General features: G+C 42.7%; 1 protein-coding gene across 1 annotated transcript in view; it reads left to right on the top strand.

Annotated features, from left to right (window-relative positions):
- The first annotated feature begins 381 nt into the window (after positions 1–381).
- Positions 382–13965, top strand: part of LOC141102880 (sarcolemmal membrane-associated protein-like) — a 96185-nt gene continuing 82601 nt past the window's right edge. The window contains exon 1 of the mRNA XM_073591911.1: positions 382–502. Coding sequence (XP_073448012.1) covers positions 382–502 — 121 coding nt within the window. The remainder of the gene's footprint in view (positions 503–13965) is intronic.

The raw sequence follows: 13965 nt of genomic DNA, 5'->3' as shown, positions 1-13965 counted from the left end.
CTCTGGCCATGAAGCCACTCCACACACTTCACTTGTGGTTAGGGGAGAAAGGACTGACAGTCGCAGTGTGAGGGGAATAGTCCAAATGCTATAAACTTTGAAAGGGGGGTTGGCGCTGTTCACTATTAAAATAATGATACCATATCACACCACAAGGGAATGTGTGCAAAATCTGGTGTGTATCCAAGCGATTCCGGATAGGTCTGCTGTAGTTGGTATAAACCGTCCTATATGGAACCCCCACTTGTGTCCTCACTCAACGGAGCGCCCAACCCCTGCAGGGGTAATGGGCATATAAATGCGAATCCGGTGGCCAGAATTCCAAACGATCGATGTCCCCCTCACCGACTCCTTCCCACTTGTGTCACTGCTGTGTTCTTAATGGCATCCACCGGGAAATTTCATATACATGGAGAAGAGAAGAGCATTGTAAGTGGAACGCAGACCATATGGATTAAGAAAAAGGAAGAGAACATGTGTAGCTGGAAGCAAAACAGCTCTGGTGAGTGAGGGCACAAGTGGGGGTTCCATATAGGACGGTTTATACCAACTACAGCAGACCTATCGGGAATCGCTTGGATACACACCAGATTTTTGCACAAGGATTTTCTTACACACAGGACAATTTTGGATATATGCATTATACTTTTGAAGTTTTTGTTTGCACGGACAATTATCAATCAATATCTTTTTAACTACATCTTTTATCATTTTTATTTTTATTATTTTTTCACCACTGTTTCACTTTTGGTATGACCACAATTTAGATCCTATATATACACATTTGTATAACACTATTTGGACTGTTTACCATTTACTATTTTTTAAGGGTGCTCTTATTATATATATTTTATATTTATATATATTTTTTATTTTATTGTGAGCAGTTCTTATGACTACTAGTGGTTTCAGTCATACTTATGGTAATTTCCATCATTTCTTTATATATACATTTTTTGGGGTGATCTGCACATTTGATATTTAAAGTTTATGCGATTACACGCATTTAATAACTAATTTTTTCAGTATCTTTTCACTGATTTTTTTCACCCAGATTTGTTGCACACACATTCCCTTGTGGTGGGATATGGTATCATTATTTTAATAGTGAACAGCGCCAATCCCCCTTTCATAGTTTATAGCATTTGGACTTCACCTAGGTGTTTTCCTTTTCTGGGGGGGCTGCAGTTCGTATTGGTATCTGTCCTGAGCGTGGAATATTAGTATATATTTTTGAGGGGAATAGTGACAACACGGTCCATGTGGCTGTAGTACGGTGAATGCCGTCGACTGGGGCCTCAGGCAGAAGAACACAAACATTCCAGGAGTTTCTTAAGGAGTAAATACTAAAAGAGTAAAGCAACTACAGTGAGTATAGCACAACAGAATCTGATGGAAGCTAGGATACATTTTTAGAAAGAACTTCTTCTTTTTTGAAGGCAGAGGGCTCACCCACTCCCACCTTGTGAGGCTAGTTGTAATCTAGTAGTAGGGGATCAGCAGAAAAGAACTCGAAACCTTCATATATTGTTTCTGTGCTTAGAGATTTCTGTGACCTGAGCCAACAGCAGCTATTCTTTGCAAATAACTGTGTGCATGCAAACTTCATGCATTCATATGGGTAGTCCATGATGATGAAATGATAGTATGAACTCAATGAAGTCATTACACCACATAACCTGGAACTAAAACGGTACATCTTTCCTCATTTTTTAGAAAAAAACATATATTTGGCTCAGAATAGAGGTCAAAACCATAAAAAGTTAAGATTCATGGCAGAAATTAATAATAATTATACATGCACATAACCAAAACATAGTCTACAATCATTCATAAAGCAGCAGAAATGTTTAATAAGCCAACTTCCATCTCTGGCAAAGAATAGCCTGAAACAAAAGGAATGTTTTCAACCATGAACAGTTTTTGTGCATTGTATTTAACAGACATTTACAGAATAATTTTTTCCCCTAAAAAAAAGAGTGTTTATGAAGCCAAAGGTGCTATGTTCAAAAGGCTACAGAGATGGGTCAACAACAGACTTCCTTTTCTGGCACAGACAGTAGACATTATCCACGATAAAAGAGTTTTGATTAATATGCGTTATATGCCAAAAGTACACATGCCACGTATGATCTCAATTAGAGTGAAATCCTATTCTCCAAGGCTGAGCTCCAGAATCATTTAGATTTTTTGTCTTCTATTTAACTTGGATCTTTTCTGTCTAGAGAGTATTTTAACAAAACTATTACCAATTGTGCATCAAAACTACAAGCCTTAGCGGTAAAATTGGCCAGTTTATATCACTGAATTCATTGGCAGCCAATTGTACAAGATGTGCTGTAGTACTTGTGTTGGATGGACTTCCTAAATACTTATCAGTGGGTGTTCACACAGAAGGACTGTCCATTGCCAAAGCAAACCTCCCAGAGATGGGAATAAGAGTACCAAAGCTCTCCTATTATAATAAACCTAATATCAATAATGTAAGAAATGTCAAAGCTTAAGGAGAAAATTAAACTTCTGAGTAATTTAAATTGTGATTGCACTACTATATTATTTTCAGGCAACCACAAATTCTGATTTCTAAATTCAAATTTTTGCTGAATGATATTATATGAATGTCTTTGTTAAAATATATTAAATTAATATGTATCAGGAAGGACTGGGGGTAAGGGAGTTTTTGCCCCCTGGCAGAATACTACTAAAGTGTCTGTAAACTTCTGAAATGAAAAATGAACAAAGCATATCCTTCTATAGTATGTACTGTCCTCTATCCAAAGCAACTAGTGTGAATTCAGTCTGTTCCCTATGAGACTGTGTAGAGGGGGTTGTGTCCTTTACCTCCACTCAATTCTTAGATTACACCTAGCTCTCTGCTCTTTGCTGTGACTAAGTCACCTGAGGCTACTCACTACTGTGGATATATGTAAGGGTTAACAACCACTTTAATGCATGTAGGGCTAAGTATACCAGAGTTGCAAAATAAATTGGGTAGTGCTCTACTGACCACTCTCACTTTTAACTATTCCCACAGATTTACACTGCAAATTTGTGGCCACACCTACAAAAGTAAGCCCATTTTACAACATACCCTCAAACAATTGTTTATAGACTTTTGGAACAAGAAGTAAAAAATCTAAATAAACAGAGTTCAAATTAGAGGCACCAAGATGTGCATGAATATTTATCAGGGATGCATTAAAGGTATCAAAAAGAAAAATGCGCTGCCTGCCAAAAACCTGGAGGTGGTGCCAGTCAAGTGAATGTTTCTTAATGGTGTTATGGCTTGAAGTGTTGGAGTATAGTAATTTCCAGTATAGGTGTCATTGCCAGAAATGTAAGCATCCATCAGCAACATGGTTGGTCAGGAAAAGGAGGATGAGGGTGCGCACATCACCCTGAACCATACCAGGCCACATGTTCTCAACATTCTGGGGTGCCTTGCCGGGGGGGACTCCTTGACAAAGCACCTTGTACCCATGTTGATGAGAACAAGGTCCTCTTACCCCTAACCCTTGCCTGGTGGTTGTGGGGGTCTGCTGGCATGGGGCTTAAGGGAAGCCCTCTTTAACAATAATTCTTAACATGTGAATGAGTAAGGGTACATAGTACCCCTACTCATTCACAAAAAAAGTTGTAATATAGAAATAAGGACACCCAAACATTTGACAAGTCATTAAAAATAAACCCCAAAAATGTCCCTCGTCAATTATGCCAAAGCCAAGACATGTCCCGCTTATTTGTATTTTGCCTTCCAAATGGCAAAACTGGTGGATGCTAGCTTTTATATACAAGGGTGCAGGGTCTCCCAGGGATGCCATTAACAATATGTGAACACGACCATATATGGTCAATGATGTTACTGGGATCCCACCTTTGGCATCCTTAACAACCATTAACAGTGGGAAGCTGTCATGTATAATAGCGGGATTAATGCCACTGTTATACATGACGTGCACTTCCTGCCGAACAGGCAAATGTTCAATGTGTTCGTCCAAACACTCACACAGCCAAAGCTCAGTCAGTTTGGACCAAACCATGAGCTCATCCCTAATGCCTATAATAAAAATTATATTTAGTTTCCATTAAATCATAATTTCATTCTGTTCTATAATATTTTTGCTGTTGTAAAAGATCCAAATATAGATGGATTTAGAATATTTGGCATTAAGGGTGTGTCCGCACAATAAAAATACTCCAGCACATCTACAACACAATTGGGAGGGGGTTGACTCTGTGACATCCTCTTGATGGGTTACAAAAAGCAGCTGCAATTGGCAGCTGGAGTTCATCACAAATACCACAAATTTTAAAAGTCACATTTTGAGGGCCAGTGACTCTCCTATATCAGATTTGATTTTGCTTACTCTACAAGTGAGTTGGACTCTGAACAGGACTAAAGAACCAAAAACCAGCTGGATTTTACTTACGTATTTTTCCACTTTTAATCCCTGTATTTTTCTTTTGCTCTTGTCTTGTCTGTTTTGAAATATATATTCTTAATTTTTTTTTTTTCCTGCACCACTTTTCTTTTAAAGCGGAGTTCTGCTAAAAAAAAAAAAAAAATTAAAAGTCAGCAGGTACAAATACTGCAGCTGCTGAATTTTAATAATCGGACACTTACCTGTCCCAGGGTCCAGCGATGTGGGGGAGCGAAGCCCCGTTTGTCTCCCCCTCCTCTCTGCGGCGCCGGCTTTGTAAGTGTGGGCACCCGGCTGTGGCTTCACAGCCGGGCACCCACTGCACATGCGCGAGCCGTGCCGTGACTGGCCGGGCAATCATCTGGGATCTGTGATGTGTCCCAGATGATTGCCGAGAGGGAGGGGGGAGAGGTGATCTACCTTCCGGTGCCGCGGTGCGCCGGGAGGAAGTGGGAGCTAGGACCCTCTGGAAAGAGGGTACCGACTCCCGCCCCCCCCAAAAATGACATGCTAAATGTGGCATGTCAAGGGGTCACCTCCCTTAAAGCGGAAGTTCCATTTTTGGGTGGAACTCCGCTTTAACTTCATTAAAAAAATTGTTGAGCTGAACTAAATTAGAGAAGCTTTTCTTCTGTGATGGGCTACCATATTTTAAAAACCTCTTATATTCCTGTCTAGGCATGGAAGTGGGTGATACAGACATTTCTTAAAGGTCAGAACTGCAGCAGTGGATGCTGTGTGAATAGTGCATATTTACCCACTCCAGTGCCAATCAAGTTAGATTTTTGTCTCAGGATAGAAAAGCCTTTGTACAGGGGTAGGCTTAGTGTGTTATATATCACATCTTGGTCTCCAGCAGTGGAATCTGAGTGTATAATCTCCAGAGTGGAGAATTCCTACCATTCAGACATATATCAGGGCAGAATACACAGTCGGTAACACATACTAGATATTATATAGGCACCTTGCTTAGACTGTAATCACAGTCTCTAGCAGAAACAAGTATTCTGGAATCAGCTTCCTTTGCTGCTGTGAGATGTAATGTAACCAAATGCTTAGAGCTACAAAAGAAGATGATGCTGAAATACATGAAAAGGTGTATCCCAATTAACCATGTGCTTTAGAAACACCCTCCTTCATTATGTCCACCAATCAATGTAGCACCATGGCATAATATGCACACTTCACTTTATTTAGCCATAGAAACCCACTCCTTAAAGGGCTAATTGGGTGTGCTTACTTCCAAATCCAATTGTTTCCATCCCTCACCAAATATATACTTATACACCTTGTAAGGCACTGGCTGGCAGGATAGTGAACAATGTGTATATGCAACACTGTATCCTGGCCTAGGCCGACAAGGCCCAGGCCTAGGGCAGCACTTTTCAGGGGGGCAGCACAGAAAGAATCCCTGCCGGCTTGTGCTTCACTGTTATGCCCTGTACACACGGTCGGATTTTCCGATGGAAAATGTCTGATTGGAGCGTGTTGTCGGACATTCCGACCGTGTGCGGGCTCCATCGGACATTTTCCATCGGATTTTCAGACACACAAAGTTTGAGAGCAGGCTATAAAATTTTCCGACAACAAAATCCGTCAATTCCGATTCTGTGTGGCCAGTTCCGACGCACAAAGTGCCACGCATGCTCAGAAGAAATTCCGAGACGGAACAGCTCGGTCTGGTAAAATTAGCATTCGGAATGGATACAGCACTTTCGTCACACTGCAATGTTAAAAATGGTTTAATACAGCGCACTCTCTTCTTCTTTATAATGCTAGAAGAATGAAGTAGTTTTGCTGCTTATATTCACACAGACTTCTCACAAACTTCTTTCTTTATTATTTATTGTGATTCCCTCAATATATTTTGATTTGTCACATCTGACCAGTTTTTTTTTTGTTTGTTTTTAATTGTCAAAAAAAGGCTGTTTTTTTTTCTAATTTTGTTTGCTTTTTAATCAAGAATATTTTTGTGTGTGTTTTATGTGTCAAGTTACCACAACACCATTATTATCTTGTATTATTTAATCTCAATGAGATTGTTTGGTGTTGGTGTCTCTTGTTAATTTCACATTGTATTTTTGAAATGTACCTGCTTCCTCACCAACAAACTGTTTTTTTTGAAGGAAAACACACATAGGCAAGTATAATTGAACCAAAAAATCCTTTATTAATGGCTCAGAATCAAACAAAGAGGGAGGCAACACTGGAGAAACAGCAGAAATTGGGAAGCCTTTGGCCCCCAGGGCAGACATCAATTATTTTACTGCAAAATTGGTGGATTGAGGAGTCCTTATCTAAGGGAGTGCAGTCTGGTCCAGGAGTCCCAGAGATCCTGAAAGCAGCAGATGACATCTGTGTCCCCAGGCTGTGGTCATACAAGAACCTGCATCTTTTGCCAGACCAGACTGAACCCAGGGCCATCACTCTCTGGTCTTCCTTCCACGCTTCCTTCCACGCTGTGGCTGTGGCTATGGTGGTGGAGTTGTGGCAGCAGGAGGAGAAGGAGGAGGATGGTCCAAGTCAATCACGTCGGTCTTGGGTGTGATTTCGCCACTCACCCCCTTAGTTAGGACTTTATAAATAAGTTTCTCACACATGAGGCATTGACCCTCCTGCATGCCCTTCAGTTTGGTGGCAGCCATGCAGGCAAAGGCCTCTTCAGGAGTGGGTAAGGCTCTGAGGGACGCAGAAGCCTCCTGAATGAGCCTGAGTGCTGAATCCTGCACGTTACTCCCCTTCCTGGGTCTTTTGTATGGAAGGCGGAGGGGAGGAACCTGTGATTCGGTCAGGCTCCGACTGGTCCCAGGCTTCTCCTGGCTGCAACTTAGCCCCGCCACCTCCTGGCTGCCACTTACCCCCGCCTCCTCCTGGCTGCCACATTCCACAGCCTCCTCCTGTGTGCCACATTCCAGAGCCTCGTCCTGGCTGAGGTCTTCCTGTGTATGAAAAAGGGACATAGTATGAGTTTTTGATTCATCAATCACACACAATTGTCACCTCATGACTGTTGCAAATTGAATGTTAAGAAATATAACTGATGATCATTCTGAGCCCAGCATTTTTCATTCTTGTCCCAATTATTTTTGGCCACTACTGTCTATTGATATGTAAAACACTTTATTAAATCAGCAATTAGTGATCAATAATAACATCTAGTAAAGATCATTTATTTCTTGACCAGAAATCTGTAGAAGAATACTATACCTGACTCCATCTGGGCTCCTCCACTTCTTCCTGGCTGGAAGTCCCAGGTTGGACATCGGAAGCCTCAGCTGGGGTGGAAGGAAGAGTGGAAGAAAGGGTTGAGAGGGATTCCCTGACTTCAGTGTGGTCTGACAGAAATCGCAGTCTCTCATAGTACCACAGCCTGGGGACATAAACGTCATCTGCTCCAGCTCCGGATCTCTGGGAATCCGTGACCTTCTTGCGCTCCCTAAGATAAGTGCTCCTCAGGTCACCAATTTTGGCTTTTAAATAGGGGTGGTTGCTGTGGGGACCACCGGCTTCACCAACTCCAGCAGTTTCTCCAGCACTGCCTGCCTCTTTTGTTTATTATTATAATGTGGATGTTTCACCTGCCACAGACAGGGCAGCTCCCTGTACTTGTCTATGAACAGGGGGAGGAAGTTGTGGTCATTGAAGCCATCCATTTTATCTGCAAGACACAACACAAGACTAACCCTAATGTCAGGCAAAACTCTCCTAATCTTGTTACAATATAGGCCTCAATCTAGAAGCAGTATAGGCCCAAGTTTAGATCTTACCTTCGTTATCACGATCGGCGTCTCCTATACTCCTTCCTCTGCTCACAGATCGTACGTACTACGCACGCGTGTTACGCTATATACACACTGCGCATGCGTGTAACTCCGCCCGCCCCTGACGTTCTTTCTAGTCTATTCCCCACCCCTTTTCTTTCGGTGCAGTGGGGGAAGAGCACATGGCGGAGACACAGCAGGTGCGTGCTAATTACAGCAACAAGGTGGAGGAGGAAAGCCCGGAGTCGGAAACGTCCCGATCAAGAAGGAGACAATTTAAGGCCTCAAATATGTCCTTTGGGGAGATGTTGGAGATGGTCGACATCCTGAAGAGGGCCGACTATGATGGAAAGTATGGACCTTACCCCAACCCCAATGTCAGAAAGGCCAAGATAATGGCGAAAGTGGTCAAAAGTCTGCACCAGAATTTCAGGGTGCGACGATCGAAAGATCAGCTCAGGAAGCGGTGGTCAGACCTCAAATTAAGAGAACATGAGCAGTACAGAAAGATCTGGAGAGTGCTGCAAAAAAGTAAGTAGTTGTGCTGTGTTCCTATTCTTTTTGTGTTTATTACGTTCGTGCTGATCCATGTGCTTTTCTTAACTGTTGTACAGTTTAAAATGGCAACTTTCATGTTCATGGGCACATTATTCGTTCGTATCAAACATTTTTCTTTCGGCCTATAAAACACCATTGTTTTGGCCATATGCATTTGACCACATTTTTTAGGGCCTACTTGTATGAAAATAATTTGGTTGTGTAGATGGGTTTGTTACTAGAATGAAATGCAAACTAGATTCTGTGTAAGGAGAGGACACTTAGCAGCAGTTTTCACATCTGGACACTGGAGCACTAGTGTGGGACACAAGAACACCCTTTTTATTAGGGGGCCACACAGGTGCTCCAGTGTATACTATAGGGGTGTCACCATCTGTGTGTACAAAACAGGTAAAGTATTGAAGCTTGACAAAGGACACTAAAAATTCTACATCTTGGGCATGCGTGTAACTCCGCCCGCCCCTGACGTTCTTTCTAGTCTATTCCCCGCCCCTTTTCGTTTGGCGCAGTGGGGGAAGAGCGCATGGCGGAGACACAGCAGGTGCATGCTAATTATCGCAACGAGGAGGAGGAGGAGGAAAGCCCGGAGCCTGAAACGTCTGGATCCAGAAGGAGACGATTTAAGGCATCAAATATGTCCTTTGGGGAGATGTTGGAGATGGTCGACATCCTGAAGAAGGCCGACTATGACGGGAAGTATGGACCTTACCCCAACCCCAATGTCAGAAAGGCCAAGATCATGGCAAAAGTGGTCAAGAGCCTGCACCGGAATTTCGGGGTACGACGATCGAAAGATCAGCTCAGGAAACAGTGGTCGGACCTCAAATTAAGAGAGCATGAGCAGTACAGAAAGATCCGGAGAGTGCTGCAAAAAAGTAAGTAGTTGTGCTGAGTTCCGAATCTTTTTATGTTTATTACATTTGTGCTGCTCCATGTGCTTTTCTTAACTGTTATCCATTTCTAAAAGCGAACTTTCATGTTCATGGGCACATTATTAGTTCGTATCAAACATTTTTGTGCGGCCTAGAAAACACCCTTGTTTTGGCCATATGCATTTGCCCACATTTTTTAGGGCCTACTTGTGTGAAACTAATTTGGTTGTGTAGATGTGTTTGTTACTAGAATGATATGCAAACTAGATTCTGTGTAAGGAGAGGACACTCAGCAGCTGGTTACACATCTGGACGCTGGAGCACTAGTGTGGGACACAAGAACACCCTTTTTATTAGGGGTCCAACACAGGTGCTCTAGTGGATACTATAGAATGTGTCTCCATCTGTGAAGCTTGTACAACACAGGTAAAGTATTGAAGCCTGACAAAAGACACTAAAAATTTTACATCTTGGAACTCTGCCAAAATAGACAATTGTACCCCACTTCCAAGCAATGTTTCATATTTATAGTTCTGCCATCAAATATCTGTGTGCTAAGTATACCATTTTTTTTTTTTACATAGGGGAGAAAAGACTCGGAGGACACCCCTCATCTGAGGAGACCAGAGACCCCCCACCTCTGGAAGAAGGGGAAATCCCCCAAAGACAAGAAGAGCAGGAGGAGGAAGACATGGTGGAAATTGGCACCACAACAGGTGAGTGTCTGCGACCACAGGCTCAGGTAAGAGATGGATGTCGGCATATTTATAATACATGTTTTTTTGGTTTCTATCTTTTTAGGTGATCGTGATTTTGTGGATCCTGATCCTTTCACCTCGGAATGTGCACAGATCCTGATTGGGGAGATCATGGGGTGTAATGTTGCATTGGAAAACATCAAGAAAAACATCAATGATGTTATTCATATTTGTTGAATTGTAGAAAAGCCAAATTTTGAAGAGGCACACAATGTGTCAACATGTGCTATCTGCCATCACGGGAGATCAATGGACGCGTTTTGGGGTGCAACCCCTTCCTCAATAAAAAAGTAGCTGAGAGGAAGGGGTTGCTCCCCCAAAACACGCCCCTTGATCCCCCGTGATGGCAGGTAGCACATGTTGACATTGTTAAATTTGTGTGCTTCTTCAAAATTTGGCTTTTCCTGGGGTGACTTCACCCCATCTGAATGCAATATCAAACACAGTTCCTAAATACTCATGTCTGATATTGCCTTCAAGTTCTACCAAAAGTGAACTTTGTAAGTTCTAGATTTGTGTCTTTCTTGGTTTGAAACATGCCTGTTTTATCTTAAATGGACATTTCTACTTTTTCTAATGTGACCCCAAAAATTGTTATACAACAAACATGTTGGTTTGTTTTAAAAACCTTTTCTAAATGCACATGTGATTGTGCAGGTATTAAAAAAGATTGTTAATCAAGAATGTGTGGATAATTGTCTCAACGCTCCAACAATTATGTTGTGCTCTAATGTCTGCTTTCTGTGACAATGAGTGTTATTTCCTAAAAGGGCAAATCCACTTTGCACTACAAGTGCAGTTTCACCTGCACTTGTAGTGCAAAGTGTCTTTGCCTTTAGTAAATAACACCCAACAGTGCTTTGTAAGGTTACACAATCACGCCATTTTCAGGACTCCACACATTTCTGTCAGGGTCAGCTAAAACAAACACAAGCAGTAAATGTCACCAAAGATTTGCTTAATTTTTTTTTTATTTGAGAAAGGTTTCACACATTGTCTGGCATATTGATATCCCCCCTACCCACAAAGAATTCAAGGTATCTTAGCCGGACATCACGGCCACTCAGGGAGGGCAAGCCAGGACGGCCACTTTCAAGCGCCGTCAGGGTTGGTTCATTTTGAATTCCGGCTTCAGGCCCAACTGAGCCAGCATAGTTGGCAGAATGTTGCTGTAAAAAATTGTGTAGAACACAGCACGCCAGGATAATGTGATTCAGTTTGTACTCCGCCATATGTATGGGTGTAAGAAATAGGCGGAACCGGCTGGCCATGATTCCAAATGTGTTTTCCGCCACTCTTCTGGCTCTGGCCAGCCGGTAATTAAAGGGTCCTCATCGGGAATGGCCACATAAGATGGTCCCCCAGCGCAAAGGCTTCATCCGCAATGAAGACGAATGGGAGTCCTTCCACATTGTCTTCTGGCCATTCTTCCCCACGTCCACATACAGGAACTCATAAGTAGCTGACACCACCGCCAACATCACAATACTATTGAACCCCTTATAATTATAATAGTATGACCCCGAGTTGGGTGGTGGGACGATGTGGACGTGTTTCCCATCAATTGCCCCTCCGCAGTTAGGAAAGTCCCACCGCTGGGCAAAGTGGGAGGCCACAGTCTGCCATTCCTGTGGCGTGGAAGGAAACTGTGGAGGAAAACAAAAAAAAAAATAGTCTTTTTGCACATAAAAACATGGAAAGCAGATTAGAACATTCTTGACCAACATCAAGATAACATTTATTTATGGGAATTTTTAAAGACCAAAGTATAAGGTACACCTATCATATTCCCCCCCTCTCCTGGGCCATTTCTAACATCATAGGGGGGGAGCTCTTGGACAGGTAACCCTCTCCACTTCATTGAGAGGTGCCTAAATAATGGGTATTACTTGAACAGCCCCTCCTTAGTTACACTATTGACAGCCCACTGTCAATACCATAATACAAAGATATAAATACACATTGTACACATTTGAGCACATTTGGACATTCTGCTATTACCTATCAAGATAATAATAGGATAAAAAAACTTTAAACAGTACCATTTTAAAGTATACAGGCAGGCCCTTGCACTACATGCTTTGGGGAATTCATCCATAAATCTCAGCACAAATTAGATGGGTATAGTGTGTATGGGCTTGGCAAAGTCAGCAGATAGATGATTGAGGATAGATAGAGAATTGGTATCAGCTGACTTAGCAGTTGGGGGGAGGGAGGGTTCAAAATGATTTGGGGACCCCTACAAAAAAGCCTCTGGCACTCTGTCTGAATTTAAAGCACAAATCACATTTAAAAACATTTTAGGGGGTGTTTGGGGTAAAGCAATACTATGGGGCTGATAAAATACATTGTTAAGTGACTACATGAGGTGAATATAGGACCAGGAGAGCATGCTGGGGAGGTCAGCGAAGGCAAATATGTATGAAGGACAAAAAAATAATTACATAAAAATCCAGCATGCATGAGGACAAAGGGGACATTCACAGCATATTACAATAATGGTAATTAGGGAACGAGGAAAGAAGTACAATACATTATCAAACATTAAATACAATAAAATGTGAGGTTAAAGGATAAAAATCTTACCTTAATATACTCCTTCTGCAGGACCTGGATGATGGCAGAACAGGTCTCTGGGATAATGATACCCAGAGCCTGGGGGGAGATGCCTGTCGAGAATTTGAGGTCCTGCAGGCTTCTCCCCGTCGCCAAGTACCGCAGGGTGGCGACCAGCCTCTGCTCCACAGTGATGGCTTGCCTCATGCAGGTATCCTGCCTGCTAATATAGGGGGTCAGCAAAGCCAACAAACGGTGAAATACGGGGTCCGTCATCCGGAGAAAGTTCCTGAAATCATCAGGATTATTCTCACGGATCTCACGGAGCAAAGGCATGTGACAGAACTGGTCACGCTGGAGCAACCAATTCTTGGTCCATGAACTCCTCCCCACCCTGTTCATAGACTGGACTTGTGTCAAGGTCAGGACCCCAACACCAAGCCCCCACACAGCACGAACTCTACGAGGAGTACGTATACGCAACATGGCTAGAAAACGGTCGGCTGCTCAGAACGAAGTAACAGAACGCACTGAAGAACAGCAAGGCCTGTGAAGAGCGACCTGAAAAACAGTAACGAACGAACAAGAACACACTGACAAGTCAATGGTACTCGCTGCATGCACTGAAGAGCAGATACAAACCCACATGCACAAAATGAACAGCAGAAAACGATCTGAAAACCACGAGTCTGAAAAAGCGCGAATCGTCTCTCACCAAACTTTTACTAACACGAGATTAGCAAAAGGAGCCCAAAGAGTGCCGCGCTTGATTCTGAACTGGCCTTTTCTAGTCTCGTCGTACGTGGTTTACGTCACCACGTTCTTGGCGATCGGAAATTCCGACAACTTTGTGCGACCGCGTGTACGCAAAACAAGTTTGAGCCAACTTCCGTTGGAAAAAATCCTAGGATTTTGTTGTCGGAATGTCCGATCAAAGTCCGACCGTGTGTACGGGGCATTAGTGTAGCACCAGTCTTATGGGGCGGACTGGGCTGAGAGGCAAATTAGTCTAGAGCCCCCATAAAGTGGCCACACTGCT

The sequence above is a fragment of the Aquarana catesbeiana genome, linkage group LG07, assembly GCF_042186555.1.
Source record: "Aquarana catesbeiana isolate 2022-GZ linkage group LG07, ASM4218655v1, whole genome shotgun sequence".
Taxonomy (NCBI): Eukaryota; Metazoa; Chordata; class Amphibia; order Anura; family Ranidae; genus Aquarana; species Aquarana catesbeiana.
Note: the sequence above shows the minus strand (reverse complement) of the source record. Positions and strands in the feature narration are given on the sequence as shown.